General features: G+C 41.2%; 1 protein-coding gene across 1 annotated transcript in view; it reads right to left on the bottom strand.

Annotated features, from left to right (window-relative positions):
* Nucleotides 1-4,500: 4,500 nt before the first annotated feature.
* The window catches only part of JAKMIP2 (janus kinase and microtubule interacting protein 2), a 106,465-nt gene continuing 87,545 nt past the window's right edge, over nucleotides 4,501-23,420 (bottom strand). The window contains exons 11-22 of the mRNA XM_045027597.1: nucleotides 23,201-23,284; nucleotides 22,020-22,082; nucleotides 21,112-21,210; nucleotides 18,819-18,917; nucleotides 18,145-18,198; nucleotides 16,893-16,958; nucleotides 16,039-16,107; nucleotides 14,866-14,943; nucleotides 13,393-13,596; nucleotides 12,350-12,415; nucleotides 10,369-10,441; nucleotides 4,501-5,298 (exon numbers count right to left, since the gene is read on the bottom strand). Coding sequence (XP_044883532.1) covers nucleotides 10,391-10,441; nucleotides 12,350-12,415; nucleotides 13,393-13,596; nucleotides 14,866-14,943; nucleotides 16,039-16,107; nucleotides 16,893-16,958; nucleotides 18,145-18,198; nucleotides 18,819-18,917; nucleotides 21,112-21,210; nucleotides 22,020-22,082; nucleotides 23,201-23,284 — 933 coding nt within the window. The 3' untranslated portion in view covers nucleotides 4,501-5,298; nucleotides 10,369-10,390. The remainder of the gene's footprint in view (nucleotides 5,299-10,368; nucleotides 10,442-12,349; nucleotides 12,416-13,392; nucleotides 13,597-14,865; nucleotides 14,944-16,038; nucleotides 16,108-16,892; nucleotides 16,959-18,144; nucleotides 18,199-18,818; nucleotides 18,918-21,111; nucleotides 21,211-22,019; nucleotides 22,083-23,200; nucleotides 23,285-23,420) is intronic.

Here is a 23,420-nt window from a genome sequence, read left to right as displayed (position 1 = left end):
GCAGGAAAAAAGCTGCAGGACAGTGGTCTTAAAGCCACAAATTGTCAGTGAAATGCAAAATTAAACCACAAGCTCGAGTTGCCAACCCTCCAGGATTGTCCTGGAGTCTCCAGGAATTAAAGATTAATCTTTCCTTAAAGATTATATTGCGTGAGGAAACCTCCAGGAATACATCCAACCAAAATTGGCAACCTATCACAAGGAGTTTAATCAGCCTTGTCATCCGAACAACCCTTGGCCCGAGTCCTCATTCCTAGGATTGGAAGTACACTTTTGTAAGCTATAACAACATTCTACTATATACACTGGGGATATATATATGTACAGTGTGTGTGTGTGTGTGTGTGTGTGTGTATATATATATATATATATATATATACAGGTTTGCGTGTGTATATTTTAAAAAATGAACTCATTTTGATCTAGCTGAATGTTGAAAGTTTATATAGTTGATGTCAATGGGCGTGTATTAGGCACGGTTTGTGTTACACTGTGGAGGGGTAAATATTGTTTTTCAAGTCTCCGGAGGAAATCCAGCAATCCACTCCAAGTGGTATCTTGCAGGACTTTCACAATCCACATTCAGGTGACTGTGGATTATCTATCCCGCCTACAGAGGCTTAGCAAAAAGGATGGAGTGTGTGTGTGTGTGTGTGTGAGAGAGAGAGAGAGAGAGAGAGAGAGAGAGAGAGAGAGAGAGAGAGAATGAGCACACACACACACACACACACGCACATAGCATGTTGTAATAACCACAACTATCTTGGAATACATAAGCTTTTACAGTAGGTTTCAAGTGCTAGGGAATTCCATCTGGATTGATCCCAACTCCCCTTGTTACATTGTAAGGCCTAAGCCTACCCCCATTGCCGCCAATGGGAGTATGGCCACTGAATTCAGTGGGAGCAAGATTGGTCCCTAAACATGGTTTGTAACAGTGCGATGTCAGGCCCATATAGTCTCATTGGCCCAACTGAAGTCAATGGAGTTGCACAGGTCTAAGGACAGAATTTGATCCATTCAGTCGTGAGCATTTCAAACAGACACAATGTATTAAGTTGAAGCTACACACATGTAGATAGCAAATACATGGTAATATCCGGTAACAGATCAGAATCAGACCATTTCATACACTGTAAATGAATAAATGACATCTGCATGGATTGCATCGAAGGAAGGGTAAGGGAAATATGAACCTCTAACAAGTCTGCTCAGGTGGGGTTTGAATTTGCTGCAGTTCACATGGAAATACCCACTGCACTACATTTTCAAAGGCACTCCCACTCCCGCCTCTAAATTTACTCTTGCAATTTCATATATGCAATAGCTTGCATATACTATAAAACAAATTTGCTCCTGGCAATAACACATGCAGAATTGGGTGTTTAGGGCTCAATCCTGCAAAGTACCATACAGTAACTATTACTATAGTAATCTGCAGTAACTTTTTATAAGGATGCTCAGCATCTCCAATACAGGAGCTAGGAGCACTCAGCACTTTGCTTGGTCTTGCTGTTAGATATCTATCTTCTTGATATCAGTGTGCAAGTGCCATTTAAATAGTTTTTAAAAAAATGCTCTATTTATGGAGCTTCAAATTTATCACCCGCCAAGGCTCGCATAAGTTCTTTTTAAAGACAAAGAGGAGAATGAATGAGCAATGCAGCACCTGTCAACTCTGCCAATACACTTGTAAGGGATGAGACACGCCAATCAGAGACAAGAACCGAAACAAGATGCATTTCTGAGTGCAGAAGGGAGCCAAAGACTTATTGAGAAGAGCAGTGTATTTCAGAAGTTCTAAATGGAGAAGTCCGTCCCAAAGGAAGTCAAAGGTTTATTCTGAAACCTAACTTTTTCTCTGCTTTACAAACCCTTGATTTGACTGACAGAAACCAAATGGTCTTGGGTAAGACAAAAAATCATTTTGTAGAAAACCGAGGCCACGGGTTATCATGAGGTAATGCAACATCACAAAATACAGAGCAGGATCTGGTAGCTCTTATTCATGTGAGCAGGCCCATTGACTTTACTGGCACTACTCACCTGAATGAGGGCTGATGGGTCCAGCCCATAATTTGCCATCTTTAACTGAAGCCTATTATTTCTGTTGGCAGTAGTGCCTGGCCTGAGATTTCACAGGACACTGTGGGTAGTTCTACAGTGCAGTTAGACACATGCTGACTTGGGCTAAGGGACTGTTTAACTGCAGTGTAGATGTTTGAGCTCCGTCTGCAGCCCAGTTCTGGGACCCTCTGACCTTGCAGAGTTCTAGAGCCTGGGCTCCAGCGCAAGCCCGAATGTCTACACTGCAATTAAACAATCCGTTCGCCTCAGCCCCACGAGCCTGAGTCAGCTGGCATGGGGCAGGGACGGGTTTTTAATTGCAGTGCAGACATAACCTGTTTGACAAATGGGTATGAAATTAACTTGTGTTGCCACAGAACAAAGGAAACAGAATCAGAGAGAAGATTTTGTAAAGGTTGTTCAAGAATACAAACAGGGCATAATTGTGTGGGAGACTCTCAATGGTTCTGGCTCCGGAGCTGCAATACTATATTGCTAGCAGCACCTCTGGAAAGCACATATGGTACCTGCTGCTTATGTTCTTCTACTGCGGGGTTTTCTGTGAACAAAGAACATGCAGTGAAATTGCATTTTTTCAGCATGTCCATCTATTGGCCTGTAACAAACATATTCCTGATGCAGAATTCAGTGGACTCCTTTGCTAAAACAGAATCTTAAAAAGATGAGGTTGTTTTGTAATTTAAATTATTTTAAGGAGAAAAAGCCATTCACAAATAGTTTCCAAACTGGCATGCAGGAAACAAATGAGCCCCCTGTCGTAGAATGGAATACAATACCGCAATTACTCAAATGAATAGTGCTTACACATTTCAGCAGCCCCAGTAGGGTAGACCTTGGGAGATGCCAAGTACCTGAAACTCTCTATGAAATTCAAGTGGATAGAACACTGGACTGGGACTCTGGACTTCCCAACTCTGCTACTGGCCCAGTAGATGACCTGGGGCAAGTCACCCTATCCGTGCCTCAGTTTCCCCATTATAAAATGGGGATGATGATGATACTCCCCTCCTTTGAAAAGTACTTAGAGATCTACTGATGCAAAGCACTGTATAAGAAGTAGGTATTATTTAAGCCCAATTTAAGACCCATTTTGAGGGCTTAAGTAATGCACAGATTGTGTGCTGGCCCTTACTATTTTTTTATTACAGTAGTATGTGGAGTCTCCAGCCAAGATCAAGGCCCCACTTTGTTGGCACTGTACAAAAACATAAGAAGAGATATTTTTTCCAGTTGAAATAGACAAGATGAACAAAGGGGAATGGAAACAGAGGCATGACATTAGTTATCCAAGTCACATTGCAGGTCAGTGGTAGAGTGGGGAATGGAACTCAGAATTGCCGATTCCCACTCCAGTGCCCCAGCCATTAGATAATGCTGCCTTTCCACTCCACCCCACGTCACGTTGGGGTGAATTTAACTCTCCATGTGAGTTGCAGGTGTTCAGCACTTCTCAAGGTCTGGCCATATGAATAGGACTACATGTGTGAGTAAGAGCCTTATTCAGGTAAGCAGATATGTCTACACGGCACACTCACTGGGGCAGTGTGTGGGATCCATGTAGTCACATACCTCAGTGAAAAGCAGACTGCATCCACACTACAGTTAGCTAGCCTTTCCCTGATGCGCCCTCCTGCATGAGCCTTCCCCCGCTGCCAGAGTTTTTCTCTGGGGTGTGGAAAAGCTCCAACAGCTCTCTGCTGCCGGAGCTTCTCCCCACCACAGGGAGGTGCAGGAGCCTGTCCCCACTGCCTCTCCCCTGCCAGAACCTTTCCTGCCTGCCGCAGGAAGGCAGCAGGACACTACATTGCTAAAAATAGCAGTGTAAATGGGGAAACACTGCCTGGGTGTGTAGAGAGCCACGTAGGGTATGTACCCTAAAGTTCTGGCCTATCTTTACTCCCTAAGCAATGCCTCACTTACACGGCTATTGACCGTGTGCTAGGGGGCATGCAGTGTATGCACTCTGCACACTGCTGGTAAAAGTGTGCAGTGTAGACATTCCCTAGGGGTAAGGTCAGGTCCTGTGCATTGTAACAGGGAGATAAGTGTTGCATCGAAAGGCAAACTGCTTCTACCGGTCCTTAACTGTGACAAATGACAAGTGAGCCATTTGTCCTGTGTCTAGTAAAGATGCTTTTGCCCAGCTTTTACCTATTTTTGGTTCATGCACCATTTGTCGGGAAGCCTGCTGACAAAATCACTTTGACAAACAAAACCGAAATATTCGTAACTGTTTCACATGTTCATTAGCATACAGTTTTAGACAAGCTTGGAAATCAATGTTCTGTGGGATCAGATAACACAGGCATTCTTCCCCTCCCCTCCACCCCCGACACATTATTTCTTTCTTCAGCCCCATTCCAGTGATCCTAGATACGTTAGGAGTAATTGTGAAATCAAATGTGGTCCTTTCTTCAGTGTGTCAGTCTTTAAAATGTATGAAAAGTATCTAACAATGTACATGCTGTTCTTTATGAATGGATCAATAAGAAAGATAAGGCTACAGCATTGTCAGAAATCCTCATCAGGGCCGTCACCCACATTCTTCCCTTCATCTGCCCTCCTAGCTGGTGGTATGTTTAACATCCCCACCACGTACGACACGATGCCCCGTTCCGCCCAGCATGAAACAAAACCGAGTATGTTTTTCCTTTTGTTCACATTGCAGCTGTCATTGTTCCTGAGTTTAAAACCAAAAAGAGAAAGAGAGTCCCTGTAGTAAGGAAGCCGGATGATTCAGATTGAATATTTTATTATCAATATCCCCTCACAGTTTTGAAAAACGTTTCTCCTGCTCTGTCCCTTTAATATTGATTTTTTTTCCATGGGGTGTCATTGTTACATTTAATATCCCCCTGCACAGCAGGGATAGATTGTTCTGTTGTAACTTTGGTTCCATGCCCAAGGCCCATTTGTACTTCATCTGCTGATTCTGTTCAATTTTTTTTTAAATATGTTCACAGTTTGTTTCTCCCCCCTCTTTTTTTCTTAGTTTGACATATAGAACTTCATTAAATGCAGCATATATTGTAGCTTTAGACAGGAACTGTCAAGTAACAAATCTTGAATAAATGGCTTTAAAATACATGGTGGTTGTAGTCTTGGCTACAGGTTGCTGTTGTATTTTTAAATCGGTGTAAACAATGTTCTCTTCTTCATGGGTTTGGAAGCATTTGCCTTTCTAAGGACTTATCTGTGTAGTCTGGCACTCTACAAAATAGAAAAGAAAAACATCTGTATTAGCTAAGTGGAGAGATTGGATCTATCTGTCCATCACTCCCTCCCTCCCGCCCACGAACAGGGTTTTGGAGATTTTCCGTTGCTGGAAAGGATTTAGTCAAGAATCTAACATATGGTATTCCTCAGCACAGCAAGCTATATCCCTCTGCTACCACAGGCAAGGATTTAGAACCCAACTTCTATACCCTAGAAGTCAGTGGGAATGTCGCAATTGATTTCAATGGAGCAGGGCTTAAGCCAGATTGCTCTGCCAGAGCTGTCTAAAACTTCCGCAAGGAGAGAGACATGAAAGCAGGCGGAACTCTCCTGGTTTAAGGACAACCCCCAAGCCCTTTGTTCATGAAACTTTGAAGTGAACTTGGACTGTGTTTTGGATGAATCAGGACCAAGTTTGGGGTTTAGTTCTGACTCCATCCATGCTGCTTATTACTGATTGGGAGGATTATGGACTTTTGCTTAAAACCAGGAAAAACTTGGCATTTTTCTTCTGAGTTTTGCTTTGGGGTTTCAGGTCCATTTAAATTCTGAAACAGAGTGAAATTCACAGGGTGCAAAATCCATGCAAACCGAATGTCCTTGCACATACACACCTTTCCCTCCCAAACTCTCTCAACTAGGGGAATCTCATATCAACAGACTCTCGAGAGTTTTGCACAGATAGATTCTACAGTTTTTCTCCCGTTCAAGCACTTTATTTCCTTCTTTGTAACTCTGTCCCCATCATTCCTGAAAGCAACAGCTGTGATAGCTGTAGTGACCCTAGGAGGCCATGAATCCTCATCTGAAATTTCAGCTCTGTATGCCCCCAGCTGTTTAAGGGAACAGGAGATGATAAACTGTAAAGAGAGGTATGGAAAAACGTACTCTTTTTTAACATAAACTGGGTCTCCAGCTACACGTCAAGGAAGTTTTACAAATGGATCTATTTAAAGTCTAAAAATTACAGCATCTAAGAAAACTGTACTATGGCAATTGGCAAAGACATTGATCCTTTTGCTTCATGTGCTCCCCCCACCAAATTATAAGAACCATAAAATATTGATATCATATGATTTTTTTAGGACACTACTTTGGGACCCCTTACTCAAATGACCCCAAATTTGCACCACTAACCCTACCCTAAGCCCTGATGAGGCAATGCAAATTTCAAGGCAATCTGGGTGTGCATGTGGATGTTAGAGCACTTTGAAAACCAGCTGTTAAATAGTATGCTAGTCTCAACTATAGTGATGCTGCCATCTGATAATGCAGAGTTGTCTGCCAACGCCTCTCTCAAGGCTACCTATAGCTGTCCCAAAATGTTTATGTGCTATCTTCCCTGCTCGCAGTAAGGAATGAGCACATCGGGGGGGAGGGGGGGAGGGGGCGGGGTAGACTGAGTTGGTGCAAATTGCACCCGTGGGATTTAGACAGAATTGGAAGAAGCCCTTTCAGTATGTTCAGTATGTCCTCTACTTTTGTAATTTTTCCATTGTCATGGCAGATTGTCTAATCATATTAGACAATCTAGCAGCTATCTGAGCATCTGGGCCTGAATGACTAACTAGACTTTATGGTTCCCTAAGGGAGGGAAATGTAAGTCTGATTCTGATATCACAGCCTTGTAAATCAGGAGTAACTCCACTGGGCAAAATTCTGCTCTAGTTACACTGGTGTTATACATAGAGTAACTCTGATTATTTCAATGACGTTACTGTTCATTTACACCACTGTAAATAAGAGCTGAATTTGGCCTTGTTGTAAAATCAGCCAAAGGGTGTGGGATGAGATGTGTTGGGATAGAGGTGGGTGGATCCTGATCCAGTGGAATGGTTCCTAAGTAATTGTTTCATCCAATATAAATTAGATTGGCCTTAACGCTGCTCTGATTTACATGTGGTGCCCACTATAATTCCAGCCAATCCATTAGATTGGGGGAAGCATAAAAATGGTTTAGAGTCTCCCCTGGCTCTGTGAGTTCAGTACAGCTGAGAATTCAAGCCTGAGTCCAGCAATTGGCAAACATTCCATTATGTCCTAGAAATCTGAGATGAGTCACTTGCAGGTTAAAGGACGACTGTGTGCAAAGGAACAGAAATGATAATCTTCTGCATGGTCTTTACTGGACTGTTAATGAGAAGCTCCAACCTGAAGCACCCCCATCAGCTTTCTCTAGCCAGACATTACCTGTATGGACGAGCTCTCCATATAGGTCACTCCAGCATAAATACAATTACTGAATATGGTGGTTACAATGTACTCAACTTTGCTTCTGATTTTTTCTTCCCATGTGACTGTGCTTTCATCTCCTACTCTAAAGCAGAGGGAGGAGGTGACACGTCTGGGAGCAGGAATTCAGACTGACTTTCAGTATGTTGTGGAAATAATTAGGAGACTGTAATTTGAAAGTCACCATGTAACCCAGGCATACAAATACTCTCTGAAGAGTTTATTCTGGCAGGCAGCCACTCAGTGTTAAAGGGCATGTTTAAAAGATTTCCACAGGCTCTCAGACAATAAGGAGTCAGGAATCTCATTTAGAAACTGTAGGCAGTTTTCTAATTTAGGCAATGTGTATTTCTAAAGATGTTGGCTCACACCTATGGCTCCTGAAAAGCCCTTCCCTGAAACTCTAATTCTGTGGCTCTTCCGTCCAATTTCTATATCTGAAAATCCCCCCTCCCTTTCTCTCTGGCACACTAATAACATGTCTAAATTCTCATGAAATATTCATTAATCCGTCTAAACTGAGAGCTGGAATTTTCCTGTGCTAATTGAAATAAAAATTTTCAACCAGCTCTAAATTTTTTTTCCATGAAAAAATGGCTTTTTCTTTTTTGGTCAATGTTGAAATTTCTGTCAGCCATTTTGATTACATTTTTGGGGTTTTGTTAAGCCAAATTGTTCATTTTTTCAACATTTTTGGATTTTTTTTAATTTTGTGGATTTTTTTCTTCAAAAACCTGAAAACTTTTGAACAAAAATTTCAATGCAAATGAAAACTTTTTGACAACTTTTTGACTTTGGCACAAAGTACATTTCCTGGTCAGTGCTAATGCTGATGCAAAATACAATTTGCACAGCACGCTAGGTGCGCCACACTGCAAGACTGGCAATGATAGTATATAGAGCAGTATAAACGAGTCGTATGAAATTTTAGTTTGCACTGACTTTTTTCGTGTTTTTTATGTAGCCTGTTGTAAAACTAGGCAAATATCTAGCTGAGTTGGTGTATCCCCTAGAAGACCGCTGTGTACCCCTGGGGTCTAACTTGCTCTTAAAAATCTCCAGTGACAGAGATTCCACAACCTCCCTAGGCAATTTATTCCAGTGCTTAACTACCCTGACACTTAGGAAGTTTTTCCTAATGTCCAACCTAAACCGCCCTTGCTGCAATTTAAGCCCATTGCTTCTTTTCCTATCCTCAGAGGTTAACAAGAACCATTTTTCTCCATCCTCCTCATAACAACCTTGTATGTACTTGAAAACTGTTATCAGGTTCCCTCTCAATCTTTTCTTCTCCAGACTAAACAAACCCAATTTTTTCAATCTTCCCTCATAGGTCATGTTCTCTAGGCCTTTTAATAATTTTTGTTGCTCATCCCTGGACTTCCTCCAATTTGTTCACATCTTTTCTGAAGTGTGGTGCCCAGAACTGGACATAATACTCCGGTTGAGACCTAATCAGCGCAGAGTATAGCAGAAGAATTACTTCTTCTCATGTCTTGCTTACGACACTCCTGATAATGCATCCCAGAATATTTGCTTTTTTTTTTTTGCAATAGTGTTACACTGTTGACTCATATTCAGCTTGTGATTCACAATGATCCCCGGATCCCTTTCCACAGTACTCCTTCCTAGGGAGTCATTTTCCCATTTTACATGTGTGCAACTGATTGTTGCGTCTTAGTGGAGTACTTTGTATTTGTCCTTATTGAATTTCATCCTATTTACTTCAGACCATTTCTCCAGTTTATCCAGATCATTTTGAATTTTAATCCTATCCTCCAAAGCACTTGCAACTCCTCCCAGCTTGGTATTGTCCGCAAACTTTACAAGTGTACTCTCTGTGCCATTATCTAAGTCACTGATGAAGATATTGAACAGAACCGGACCCAGAACTGATCCCTGAAGGACCCCACTCGACATGCCCTTTCAGCTTGACTGTGAATAACCTCAAAACATGTCCCAGCTGCTGTGCTGGATCATCTTTCAGAAGTCTTGCATCTGGAACTTCCAGTCAGTGTCTGGGATACCACAATGCAATCCCCTAAAAGCTGTTTGCTAGAGCCAGGAAATATATTTTAAATGTTGGTAACTCCAAAATGGGACAGTCAACTGTTTGGAAGAGCCAGGGATATAGACCTATCAAAAAACATGCTGTGGATTGGGATGTGCCCTGAAGATCACCCAGTTTGGGCTCTGTCTGGCCAACAGTAAGGAAATCCCAGTCAATGTGGCTCCTTGTGTGTTAGCACTCCTCACATGAGCAAGGAATTGTAGGAACAGGCCATAAGGACTACTGTCTTGAGCTTCTCAGTAGATCTCAGCTGCTAGGGCTGAGCACGAGGCTTCTTTCAGATACACAGAGGTTGAGAGAGGCTTTTCTCAGACACACAGGATTCAAACCATAAAGGGCTTATAACTTATAACCAACACCTTGGATTGCACCTGAAATGAACTGTGTAAGCCAGTGTGAAATGGAGAACTGGTGAAATGTGGTCCCTGTGCAGCCCCACTTTGAATTTCTACAGGTGGTGCTCTGAACAATGCATTGCGATAATCCAGTCTGGAGGCAACAAAGACATGGAGAGAAACCAAATGTGATAGCTGCTTGATATTCCTGTACCTTAACCACAAGACTTCCATTCTTCCTTCCGTGATCTGAAGACTATTAATTTTAAAAACTCAAGGCAGAAACCTCAGCTAGCGTAAACTGACAAAACACCACTGAAGTCAGTGTACCCAGATCAACTTATACCAACTGAGGATCTGGCCTTCATTTCATAAGAATCTATGGGACAAACACTAGTTTCATGGAAATAAATGAAGCAGCCTTACCTTTCCAAGAGGCACATTGACATCAAGGCCAAAGAATAAAGGCAAGAGAGAAGAACAAGAATAGAAACAGAAACTGCAGAAGAAAAAAGAAGATTATGTAAAAAAAATCTTGCTGTAGTGTCTTAAGGATCAGAGCTAGTTCTCTTTGCAATTCATATGACAATGATAAACTCAGTTTAATTTGAGATCTGAAATAATTATGCATGCAGAAAACATGTTTTCCAGTTGTGTCTGCAAATACCAATCCCTCTTCCTGGTGTGAAAAATCTAGACTGTATCTTTTTTTTTCAAACTCACCAGCAAAATGAATGCACCCAACGCCACATGGCAATACTGGGCCAGATCTTCTGCTGCTTTAAATCAATGTAGCGTCACTGAAGTCACAAACTGGAGCTGATTTATACCAACTGAGCATCTGGCACCTGGTTTCTAAAATGGCACCCACTATCCATACTAGTAAGTAAACATGCTAAGATTATGGATACATGATGTAACTTTGACCTTAATCAGACATATCCCTCATACTGAACTATTAATAACTGACCCATGGATCTCTTCCATCATGATCCTTGCTCTTCTAATGGAATGGGAATTTTTGTGGTTTGAAGCCCCCTTTGAAAATGTGGCCATCCAATGTCTTCCATCACAGTTTTCCATTGAACCATGTCACAAGTTTTGTTTTGTTTTTTTAAATCAAAGGTTACAATGTAATACACTCCCATTTTTTGATCCATTTTCTGCCTGGGAATGTATTATATACTCATGCTCATGTCCTTGATTTCTATTGAACATCACCAAAACTTTGGCAGCAAAGTGGAAAAAGAAGAGTTTGTGTAGCTAAGGGGTTAAAATATATGTTTATTCCATTATTAATCGGATTACTGTTAGACTAGATTTTTTTTTGGTGAAGAATTGGCTACTGTCACAGTTTCAATGCCCCTGAGATTTATTATTTATTATGCTTTGTTTTGCTTGTTAAGTAAATTGGTCATGTTCCTCTAGACATAGTTTAATTGAAGTTGTGAAGACAAAAATGAGCATTCAGATCCACAACAAACTTTATTTCATCACCAGGGTCAGGAGGTGGGATCATCTTCTAGCTATTTAGCAACTTTTGAATTACACCTCTACCTTGATATAACGCTGTCCTCGGGAGGCAACAAATCTTACCGCGTTATAGGTGAAACCGCATTATATCGAACTTGCTTTGATCCGCTGGAGTGCACAGCCCCGCCCCCCGGAGCGCTGCTTTACCGCGTTATATCAGAATTCGTGTCGCGTTATATCGGGGTAGAGGTGTAGTTGGCTGCCCAGGGCATTTTGGGTCTCAATTGCATTGACTGCAGTGAACCTGTGATTAGGCCCATTGTGTTTCATTTCAGGAACATATATACAAAGTCAATAAGCAAAAAGTCTTCAATTTATTTTGATGCCACAGTTCAGTTAGAGGGCAGGATTCTGGTAACCTTAGTCACATTGTGTTGTATCTCACTCCAGTCCCCACTGATTTCAACATGGGTAATGGTATCAGAATCTGGCCCTAAACTTGTACAAATGAGGGGCACAATCTGGAAATATTAACTCAGTTTCATTCAACTCTTAATGTTGGCAAAACTCACCTTGGTTTCAATGGGAGTTTTGCCTGCATATAAAGAGACTTGGGTAATAACTGAGTAAGGACCTCAGCATTTGCCTCAACATCGTTTGCCACATAATCATATTTTAAATAAGATGTTTATAATTTAATATAAAAGTATTGTTTCCTTAAGGGAATCGAGAGTTTGCAGGAAGGGGAAAAACAGATCTGAGATTGTCTGGATAAAATGAAAGACATAAAATGGAAAGAAAATGAAGTGGAAAGAGAGACACTAACATAGTCCAGTTAGGTCTGCAAATACTTTTTTTGATTTTTAGTCTAAAAAAATTGTCTCAGACCCAATAAAGCTGATCTGATTCTTTTAAAATATGTAAAACAACCCACCTTTTCCTCTAGGTCCTTGATCTGTCTCTTCTGGACATCAGTTTTATCTTCTAAATCTCGGATCCTCTAGAAATATAAAGCAAACAAACCAACTCCAGACTCTGAATGCACAGCAGAGAAAATGTTAATTGTTTTGCTCAGCTGAACAAATCACCCACTTGGGGCGAATTTTAAAGATCCTGGAAACGAACAACTAAGGAATCCAGCCAGTTCTGCATTGGCATGAAATCCTTTGTCACCCACTATTCCTCCTCGGCCCCCCCTCGATTTGCCATGCCCACAGCAGCGCACACTGATCTCTGAAAATGAAAGGGGTTAAATGCAATGATTATGTCCCAGAGAGATCAATTAGCAACTGCCCACTTTGGGAGGGGAGGAACGGAAGAGAGTAGAAAGAAAATCCCATTCACCACCTATTTAAAGAAAGTCATCAAAGTGCTGGAACAATTTTGATAGTGGGAGGGGGGGGGACTGAGAGCCATGGAACCAAACTATAACCCCTGTATATAATGGAAACCACTTCAATCAGGGAGTGTGGCCCCTAGTTCCAGCATTTATGCAAATCGGTCTTATCTGTGCACTGTTCATAGCTGACACTGATACTGTTACGTATCGTAGGATACTCTTTAAGAACGCTTTTGATTTTAAGGCCAGAAGGGGCCATTAGATCATCAGTCTGACCTTCTTCATAACAGAGGACAGAGAATTTCATCCAGTCACTCCTGCATTGAGCCCAATAACTTACGTTTGAGATTTGTGCTACGAGGCTGGATTCATGAAACAGGAAATAGGAAGAGAGAGTTAGGTTTTGAACCGTAAGAGGCAAAATATTCCCACAGCCTCCACAAAGAAGATAGTGAAACCTGCATTTGCATGCATAGTGCAGGTATTTATATGCCCTAGACAACTCAGCAGTGAAAACCAGGCCAACTGAACCAGGATCTCTCATAAGCTAGGGAGAAACATTGGACCATAATCTGCATTCTTACACAGCAAAACAGCATGGATGTATTTGTTCTAAGATCTTGGTCCTTGCGCACTACCTGATGTGCCTGCTGTAGCAGCTCCATCCTCTCCTGAAGAATCTGGCAGTCATATTCTCTGCTTTTTCTCAGCATCTGCCGTCTTAACTTTTCTACGGCTGTCCTCAGCTCCTCCTGTTGCTTTTCACTTAGCAGCTCCCCAAACTTTATCACCGTTTCTTGCTGCAAAGCATTGTACAAGGTAGCTTCAAGCTCCTGGATTCTCTAGTTGATGGAACACCAAAAGTTGGTTAGAGATGGAACATTGTACTAAATATAGCTGGGATTTTTTTTTCTGGTCGTAGATTCAGGTGTCTACATACATACAAGAAGCTTCCTAGGTATAAGAGTATGCAAGATTGAAAGGCAGAGATGGTCAAAAATGTTTCAATGTTTTGGCAAAAAATGTCCATTTTTTCAATGATGTTTTCATTGAAATTCATAATTGTTAAATGCTTCAACCAGCTACGGTGCTGGTCAAAACTGGGATGGAATTTTCATGAGCATTTTCACCATTTTTTTCTAAAATCACAGCTCAAAATACTGAGGAAAATTTCATTGACTTTTACATTTTGAATTGTTTTGACCATCTTTGTTAAAAAGGAATATGGGTGAAAGATCAGCATGCCAGGATACACATTTCTCTCTCAAGTCTTAGTCTTGCTAATACATGAACATGTTCATTAATGCAGGGTTGGGTAGCCCTGCATTCTCTGCTCATCACTTTATCCTTTCCTCTTATACACGAAACACTCCAAAGCTGGGCTCGGCAGGTATAAGCCCTGTATACAACAGATTTTGCTGGGTTGGTATTTTCCAATAAAATCAGTTGCAATTTGTGGTATATTATCTTCTCACTATGACAGGGGTGGCCAGACCTACTGACCCTCCAAGCTGCATACGACAATTTTCAGAAGTTCAAGAACTAGACACATCTGCCAGGGCTCAGGGCTTCAGCCCTGCTCACGCTGAAGCCCTGAGACCCCCCTCTCCACTGGGCAGAAGCCCCTACCCCACCATCCTGCTGCAAGGCAGAGGTCCCGAGCTCCCCCCTCAGTCTGGTAGGTGGAGAATGGGAGGGGATGTGGGGGCTACGTGAACCACATTTTAACTGTAAAAGAGCTGCGTGCGGCTTGTGAGCCGCGGTTTGGCCACTCCTGCACTATGACATTCACTAAAGGAAATATTTAAATATTCCTGCACATGTCTAGTTCTGGTTGTCTGCAAGACTCTAACTGGGCAAGGTGACTCTAATGAACGACATCTACTGTTAACTTGGAAGTTTCTACTTTAGAGTATCCGGCTTCTCGTGATGTGAAGAGGCCAAGTACCATGTTGAGGCTGTGCAGACTGCAAGATGGTGGTTAAGCAGCATGGAGAAAGGCAGATATGAAAAAGTGAGGAACGATGATGTGCAAAACCCTCACTCCCCCTGAACCAATATGAATCTGTGTCCTGTTATGGTGTGTGCTGAAGCATTTTCCTTGTACATACCATATATGCTTGGTCAAGAGCTTGCTTCCTGTAGTCTAATTCTTCCTCCAAATAACCTTTTATTTTGCAAAACTGCTCCTATAATGAATAATAATTTTGACAGAAAAAATGAATTTGTTAGTTGACATGCCATGGAAAGTATTATTTGATCAACCACAGATGTCTGATGGGAGCAGGAATTTATGAGATCTGTCAGTAATGGAGACTTTGCATGGTTGTTAATATCAGACAAATATCTAGCAAAGTCTGAAGGAAAAACAATTATGTTTGCTTTAGTAAGGTAATAGAGTAGAAATGTGCTCTGGTCTATACTGGAGTAACTCCAGAATTTGAACCACTATGATTACTTTACAATCCATGTAAACTTGTTAATCTTTTAGGTATATTACTTCCTCCAATTAAGGAGACTAAGAGAGAAGCCAAATCCTGACCTTGCTGAAGTTATACTAAGCACAATTCAGCTATGAATGCCTTGCCTTTAAAATATTAAGGATTTAAAGCAGGAGTAGTCAAGAGGCAGACCATGGGCCAAATCTGGGTCGCCAGATGCTTTTGAACAGACCTCAAAATATTTTTATTTACGTATTATTATTTATTTTATTTTATTATTTTATTATTTTACTATATATTGTCATTATTTTTTATTATTTTCTATGGAGTCTGGACCCTGTCTATACCTTGACCAAGAAATTTGGACCTTTACAAAAAACAATTGATTACCCCTGATTTAAAGTGGGTTTAAACAACATAGTGTTACAATTCAGGGTTTTTTTCCTACTTAAATTTCTCCATGCCAGTTGATACATGCCATGTATTTAGTCTGTGAGCAATGAGAGGCAAGAATCATGACTATTTGCCTGTCTGAAAAGCACCCAGCAAACTCTGAGCCCTATATTCATAATAATAACAAATTAGCACCATGTAAAAGTGAAAACAGACAGGATCAGAGATGAACGTTGATAACATTTAATCATGAAAAATCCCACTTCACTCTCTCACAATTATTAAATACAAAGCAAATTAATAACAACAATGTTATGGATTCACCAGTGATCAAGAAGATATAATTCATTTTATTTGCCAAAAGATGATTTTTTCTGACTCTCTGGGACATCAAACATTTGGCTCTATTCAGTGGTTTGTTACAGATAGATATCAAAAACGTTTGCCTACCATGTCACTTTCCAGCTCCATCATCTTCTGGTGCAGAGCTGCTTCAGCGCCTTCAATCTGCTGGATCCACTAGAGGGTGCAAAACACAGAGATGTAACCCACAGCACTTGCAACTAAAGTGCCCAGTGACAAACAGGACCCCGCCAAAATGCTTCCCCTCTATTTTGCCTGACTACAGTAAGCAGAAGGCCAGATCCCCTTACTAAGGCTGTGCGACTATAGCACAAAATAGCTTTACAGATGGCTTCGACAGCTAATTGGAAATTCCACTGGCATAGGGGGAACCCTTGAGTGGCAAAGAGCTGGCTATGCTGGCATTATGCCACTCTGTCCTTTGTCACTCCTTTTACTGAGTTGCAAAACCAAATCAGTTTAAACAGAAATATTTCAGATGAGATTTTTCAGAACCAAGTAGGAGGTTTTGACACACAATTCCTATTTACTTCAGTGGCAATTGTGTCTCTATATCCCTTAGGTGGCTTAGAGAATCCAGTCCATTGCTAGTTTTACCATATATGGTCGATGGCTTTCCATAAATTTCCTCTCTAAAGTTTACAGTCACTACTTACATTTGGTGTGGAAGCTGCCTTTGTTACAGCTCTAAATTCATGGCTTAGGATAGAGCTAGACTAGAAACTTCTTCAGGTATGGTAATGTCAGTGAGGGTGTGATTCTTTTCTACCAGTTCTATACAGGCACCTTTTCTAGTGTGGATGCAGTTATACCCGCAATAAAGTGCATTTGTTGGGATAGCTTATTGACTTTGGGAAAAGTATTCCAGCAAGCCTTTTTTCCCGTAGAATAGGCCTTTAATAGTGCGTACACTTGAGAGACAAGCACCACAGAAATTGTACCTTTTCTGCCAAGGATAACACAGTGCTAGCTTGAATGATAGCCACTTGCTCTTCATTTCTTAAATTCTGTAAAGTGAAAAAGAAGAAAACCAAGCTAAGGAAGGGATAGCAGTTTTCTAAAAGCATATTTATATTGTTAGAAGAAAATCCACATTCTGTTCTCACTTTCCATGGTTTGCATGGAGCTCTGTCATGTATTGCACAGAGCATTACAGAAACAAACAAAGAAGCACATTAACAAGTGTCAATGGATACAGAGTGTACAGACTACTGATTATTTATAGGTAGGATCTTCAAAGGAACCTGACCAAATGAGGTGTCCAAATCCCATGTAAATTCAATAGGAGCTGGGTGTCTAGCTCCCTAAGGACCCTTTGAGAACCCTATTTTACCTTGGGAAAGGTGACCACCCCTACCTTTCTGCATAATGCTAATCTGTGCAGACTGACTGGACATGCCAATCCAAAGGTATGTGATGTGAAATGCGGAATAAAACTAGACTCCTTATAAACGGGATGAGCTGATTCTCCCCTCAGTTTCACTGGTTAATTTACACTGGTGTAACTTCATTGGAATTAGTGGAGTTACTTCTGATTTACACCAGCATGAGTGAGGTCCATAGCTGAGTAGGCACTGACATTGCTTTCATTTGAATTTCCTGTACAGTTTCTTAAAGTGAATTTAGTGCTGGCAAAAGGGGCTAGTTTGACAGTCCTGGGAACCGACTGATGTCTGTTTATCCATATGGCAGGGACTAAATAGGCAGCAGCACTGTGACCCTTCTTTACAACGCCCTTTGGCACATCCTCCACCATGTTCTGGCAGGCTCGGGGCCCATGGAATAATGTACATTCTTGCCCATTTAATTCCTGGTCTGTCTCCTGAAGTTGCCAGTAGGGGTACCATAAGGCTAATTGAGATGTGGTGTGGTCAGCTCAGACCACCAATTCAATTCACTCAGGCTACAAAATGACTATCAAAGACCAATGACCATTAGACTGGAGCTATATTCAGTTTGGTGACCCAGAGATTAAAGGCTCAATATCCAATTACCAATCCCCTGATGCCCCCAGCTCCCCCAAATCCTTAACTTCTGGAAATAACAAGACCCTTTATTAGAATGATCCTTATAACCTGACTCTTTAACAAATAATCATATGGTAAATACACTGTCATACTTTTCTCCAATTTTACTGGTGCTACTTTACAAGATATCAGCCTACTAGGAAAGCTAGCCAGGACTCTGACTTACCCCATTGTCACCCAAGATGTCTAACTGCTTTATGAGGTCTGGAATGCTGACATCCTACAACACAGAATAACATAAAGGTGTCAGATGCATGTTTAATCATGATGGTAGTATCTGGCCCCTGGGAACAGGACTGAGATCAACAAAACATTGTGTAATAGCAAATAGTGAGCCCTGAGATATTAATGATTTTCTGACCCTGCTGATTTCAGCTGACTCTGAACCAGTGATTACCTATATGGGTATGGATCCTATTCCCCCGAGACATCTTGAACTCTTAGGGCTTGTCTACATGGGGACAGCCAGGAAAATTAATCCAAATTGATGAAAAGTGTGACTTTGAAGTGGATTAGTTAAACCACATTAAACCCCTGTGTGAACACCCTCATTCAGAATTAAGTGAATTAAGATAAACCAAACTAAGGACACTTTAATTCTGAATAATAGCATCCACAGATGGATTTAATGTGGTTTAACTAATCCACTTCAAAGTCACACCTTTAATTAATTTTCCTGGATGTGTCTGTGTAGACAGGCTTTTACTTAATACTCAGGCCACATGGTTAAAGTTTGGCAAAGTAATAAACAACAGAAAATGGGGTCTCATAATGGGAAATGCTGGGCAATCTTAGTTAAAGATGGAGCCGAAAGCTCTGCCTATAGTAATGGTAACATACCTTGACACCTTCCTTCATACAGTAGATCTGCAGAGCGCTTACACCATCTGAGAATGGGTGGATTTGGAGATTAAATGGTGGGGACCGTCTTTCTCTTTCCTTTAAACATATTGGAAATGCACAGGAGAATGTGTTAGAATGAATAAGCTATGTAGAACGTCTAGTGATTAAATAACACATTCACTGTCTGGTTTATCGTGCTTTGCAGTGTGTCGATTCTTTACCTCATAAAAAAGTAAAAAATAACTGCATTATAATTTAGCTAGGGCTGAAAAAAGTGCAGTGTGCTAAGTGGTATGGGATTCTAGATCCAGGCAAATATTTGGCAGCAAATAATTTATTTGATGGATTTTGTCTCTTTTGTCTGATTTCAAATTGTCTGGGAGCAGCTCATTATCTCATTAGACTTATTTGTGATCCAAAATTATTTGCCAAATAATGGTGGTGAATAATTCTTGGTCTGTAGGTTCTGAAAATATTCGAAATTCAAGCTGTACTGATTAATTTGGTTGGACATGTGATCCCAGGCTATGTTTCCATCCCCTGTGATTAGATGAGTGTAACTCTTAGGGTATGTTTACACTGCAGCTGGAGGGGCATTTCCCAGCATGGCTAGACAGACATGCGCTAGCTCTGCTCAGGTTAGCGTGCTAAAAACAGCAGTGTGCTCCCAGCAGCCCAGACTGCAGCTGGGGTGAGCTGCCCAAGTACAATCACCCCGAACCTCTTGGGTACCTACTCAGGTGGCTGGCCTGATTCACCCCCCATTCTGCATTGGCCATGTTGCTATTTTTAGTGAGTGAGTTTGAGTAGAGCCGGTGCATGTCTGTCTTCCCATGTTGGGAAGAACCCTCCCAGCTGTTGTGTAGACGTAGCCTGGCCTAGAATCAGGTTTCTGGTGAGAATACTCACATTTATAACTCAGTTATTTTGTAAAAATTTGCTGTTCCCGCAAATATTCCTCCCTGCAAACTCATTCACTATAACGTTTGTGGAAAGTAATTTCAAAGTGAACATGAACACAACAAATTGCTCCATTTAATAATTTGTATGAATATTCACTGAACATATTTTGCAATACTTGTCCAGCTCTATGGGACTCAGGCCAATAGGAAAAAGATTTTATGTAGATATCTTATCTGGTTTCTATGAGTCTTTCAATCATGCATAGGAGGGAGTGGAGTGGGCCCCAAATTTAACTTGCAAACGTATTTTAGTTTATGGGACATTTAATTGAGCGATTTGTCAATTTAGTTTTATAGCAAATAGAAACACAGCTGACAGCTGAGGATGTCTGCAAGATTTATCAGGAAGGATCTGCCACAACTCTTCTTTGTGGGAGTTAGGGAAGGATTGAGATGCCTACACGCTCTGATTTGTGAGCAAATGAAGCCCTAAACATTACTTGAAAACCACAGTAGAAGAAGAAAACAGGGATAGTGCTGGAAAATCAAAGCAAGGCAGGATTATTTTTCTTGGACTCCATAAGCAGAGTAAGCACAACTACATCCAGATCCAGGCAGACTAACAGAGAGGGCAGAATAGGCTCAGAGTCACCCTTCTCATCTTACCACAAGTGACACTGAACCTGAACTTCAGTGCCTTACCCATCTTCAGAGTATCCCCTTCAGTAAGTGTATAAACTTGGGTGACTCTTGTTAAAGTCATAACAAGAGATGATCTTTAAGTGGAGATGGCCTGAGTGGGGGTGTAATGCCTCTAAAATGGCAGTGCTTGGACGTGGTTGGCTAGTCTAGGTACTTTCTGCCTGCAGACTCTGTTGTTGTTGTTGTATGAGTTATTATTTGTATTGCAGTAGTGCCAGTTAAGGACCTGGACCCCATTGTGCTAGGCGCTGTACCAGCACAAAAGCACTGTCCTGGTTTTGACACTACTGTGTGTGAAACAATAATGATAATAATTTGCATTGTGCCTCTTATCTGGGGAACTCCTTATCCTCCTTTTACAGATTGGGATACTGAGACACAGAGAGGTCAAGTGACAAGCCTGAAGTTCCACAGTGAATCAGAAGTAGAGACAAGACTAGAACCATACCTCCAATAGTGGGTGGGCAGAGTGAGGGCACTGGCTTTAGCAGATGTTACTAAGCAGGCTCAGTCCATGTGAGCATGCTCAGTACAAGCCAAGCAGCAAATCGGGGGTGGGGGGGATGTGCCCCCGCCATGTGTCTCCTCTGACTAGAACCTGTGTCTCCTGACTCTCAGTCCCCTGCTCTAACTGTAGTCAGACACTCAAACTGTTTATCCGAGAATGATAAACTGCAATTTCTTACTTCAAGCTCTAGATTCCGGAACTCCAGCAGTTCATTCTGGTCTCTGGCATCCTGCAGCTCCTGTTGCAATCGGCTGTTGTCTGCCTCCAGTTTTTCTATCTAGTAGAAATATTTGAATTCATGGTTTGTGCTGCCATTTCAAAACCACTGATTGTTTCAAAAACAAACCAAAACACAAAGATAGGAACTGGCAGCTCAGAGAATTAAGAGGGTTCAAACAGTGCAAAACCCCAAACAGGAAGATATTTCCAAATTTGCTGTTTTACCTTGATCAAACTTTATTTTACAGATGAACTTTGAAAACAAACAAACTCTATAAAGCTCATAGAATGCAATGGCTGGAAGTTTCAAAGGAATTATGTACTCCCAAACCACTGAAATTCAGTGGGAAGGGGGAACTTCACTCACCACTTTTGAAAATCTCAGTTTAAATGATTATAAGTAACATTTTCAAAAACACGAAAGTGATTTAGGAGCCTAGGTGCCATTGAAAGTTAACAGCGCTTAGGTCCCTAAGTCACTTAGACACCATTGACAAATTTTCCCGATATATATCCCGTAGTAAAGAGTGCTGATGCTACAAGGAGGGAATGCTTTTTATTTCTAGAAGCACTGTTTTTTCACTTCTTTAAGCACGGGATCAAAATATCCAGCCTTAGATAGCAACGGTAGAGACTTAGCATAATGTAACATGATTGGCAGTCTCTGTCCCAGGTTTGGAGTAGCGGTGTTGCTGCAGGCACTGTGCATGTCAAGCGTGGGCTATATATGAAGAGCTGTGTGACCAAATCTAGGAATAGAATAGCAGAGTCTGCCCACACCATTCAATACATTCATAAGCACCAAATTCTACATCCATAATGTGTATGCATATTGTACCCCCTAACACCCGAGGCCTTAGAGCTTACCTTTTCCAAAAGCTCCTGGTTCCTCTTAATGAAAAGCTGTTTATCTTCTACCCAGTGGGAATCCTGTTTGGTAAAGTAACACTGTTATATAATAATTGGGCACCTATTTCAGTGCTTAGTCTGGGAGTCCACGTGAAATTGAACACGATAAACAAATGTGCAGTGTCTGATATTTCAGTGATAGGCTTTTTTTCTACCTAACAGAGGTAGCTGTGTGTTCATAACAATATATTAATCTATAAATTAGTAGCAAAGCTTTTGAACCCATTAAGTCTTTTCATTAGAATGTGGTGCTCCTTCCCTTTGAGCCAGTATAGAAACAATGCCCCATGATGGAGTCACAGCCATGCTGTTACTGTACTGGGATGTACAATGGGATCATGAGCACATTTTGTAAGAGTACAGGTATTAATCTCATTGTCCCACCCAGTCTTCTACTAACCTAACTTCCCACGGCAGTTTCAAATATAGTCAATGTTCATTTCCTGTCCTCAGTTGTTCTGCAGTGATCCTGTGTGGTGTTAAATAGATGTGATATTCTACCCAGAAGTCTGCATTTTAATGGTAGGTGAAGTGATTCCCCCTTTCCCCCCAACTACTTTGGGATTTTGAGGTTTAATTACTATGTATTTATAAAGGACTTTAAATAAACTGTAATTGGGCTTTGCAAAGATCTGAAAATCAAGGGCCAGAGTCCGATCTCTGTTACATCAATATAAATCTGGTGTAACTCCATTGACTTTGATGGAGATATACCAGGATAAAATCAGGCCCAGAAATTGTTATAGCAATGCAAAATATTGTTTATAATAATGTCTCTGCCTCTCAATATGACAAGAAAGGATGTGTGTTCTTTGATATCTTTTCTCTGAGCTGGAGTGGGATCACAAAGCACTTATTTTGCTAGTGGTTATCACTACTAAAAATTCTCCAGGATCTCTTGAAGGACAACTGTAATCTAATCCTCATCTGTGCACTAAAAACTCTAAACTCAGCCCTGGAAGCATCGCTACACCACAGTAGTAACTGCTTGTTGCGCTACTGTCCTGCAAAACTCATGAAGCAAACAAGATACTATACCCAGGACCTTTGATGGCCTGGATTCATGCGTATGCGAGCAGAAGCAGAGATTAGCTACAGTCCAAATCAACAAAAGAAAATACCCACTACGAAGCATCTACCTGTCCTTTTTGTGCCAAAGTTGTTTCCAGATCTTCTATTTTTGCTTTATACCTCTGGACTTCTGCTTGGAGCTGCTCCTGTGCCTGTTAAAGTCAGTTACACCGTTAAATGGTAACAAGCAGAAATACCTTTTTTTGGATTTTCAATGCATAGGAAACTGAGCACAGCAGTCTGGCCTCCTACAAAGTGAATGTAAAACACTACGAGTCTGACTTGTTT

Source organism: Mauremys mutica, chromosome 8 (assembly GCF_020497125.1).
Source record: "Mauremys mutica isolate MM-2020 ecotype Southern chromosome 8, ASM2049712v1, whole genome shotgun sequence".
Lineage (NCBI taxonomy): Eukaryota > Metazoa > Chordata > Testudines > Geoemydidae > Mauremys > Mauremys mutica.
This window is presented reverse-complemented; position numbering and strand designations above follow the sequence as displayed.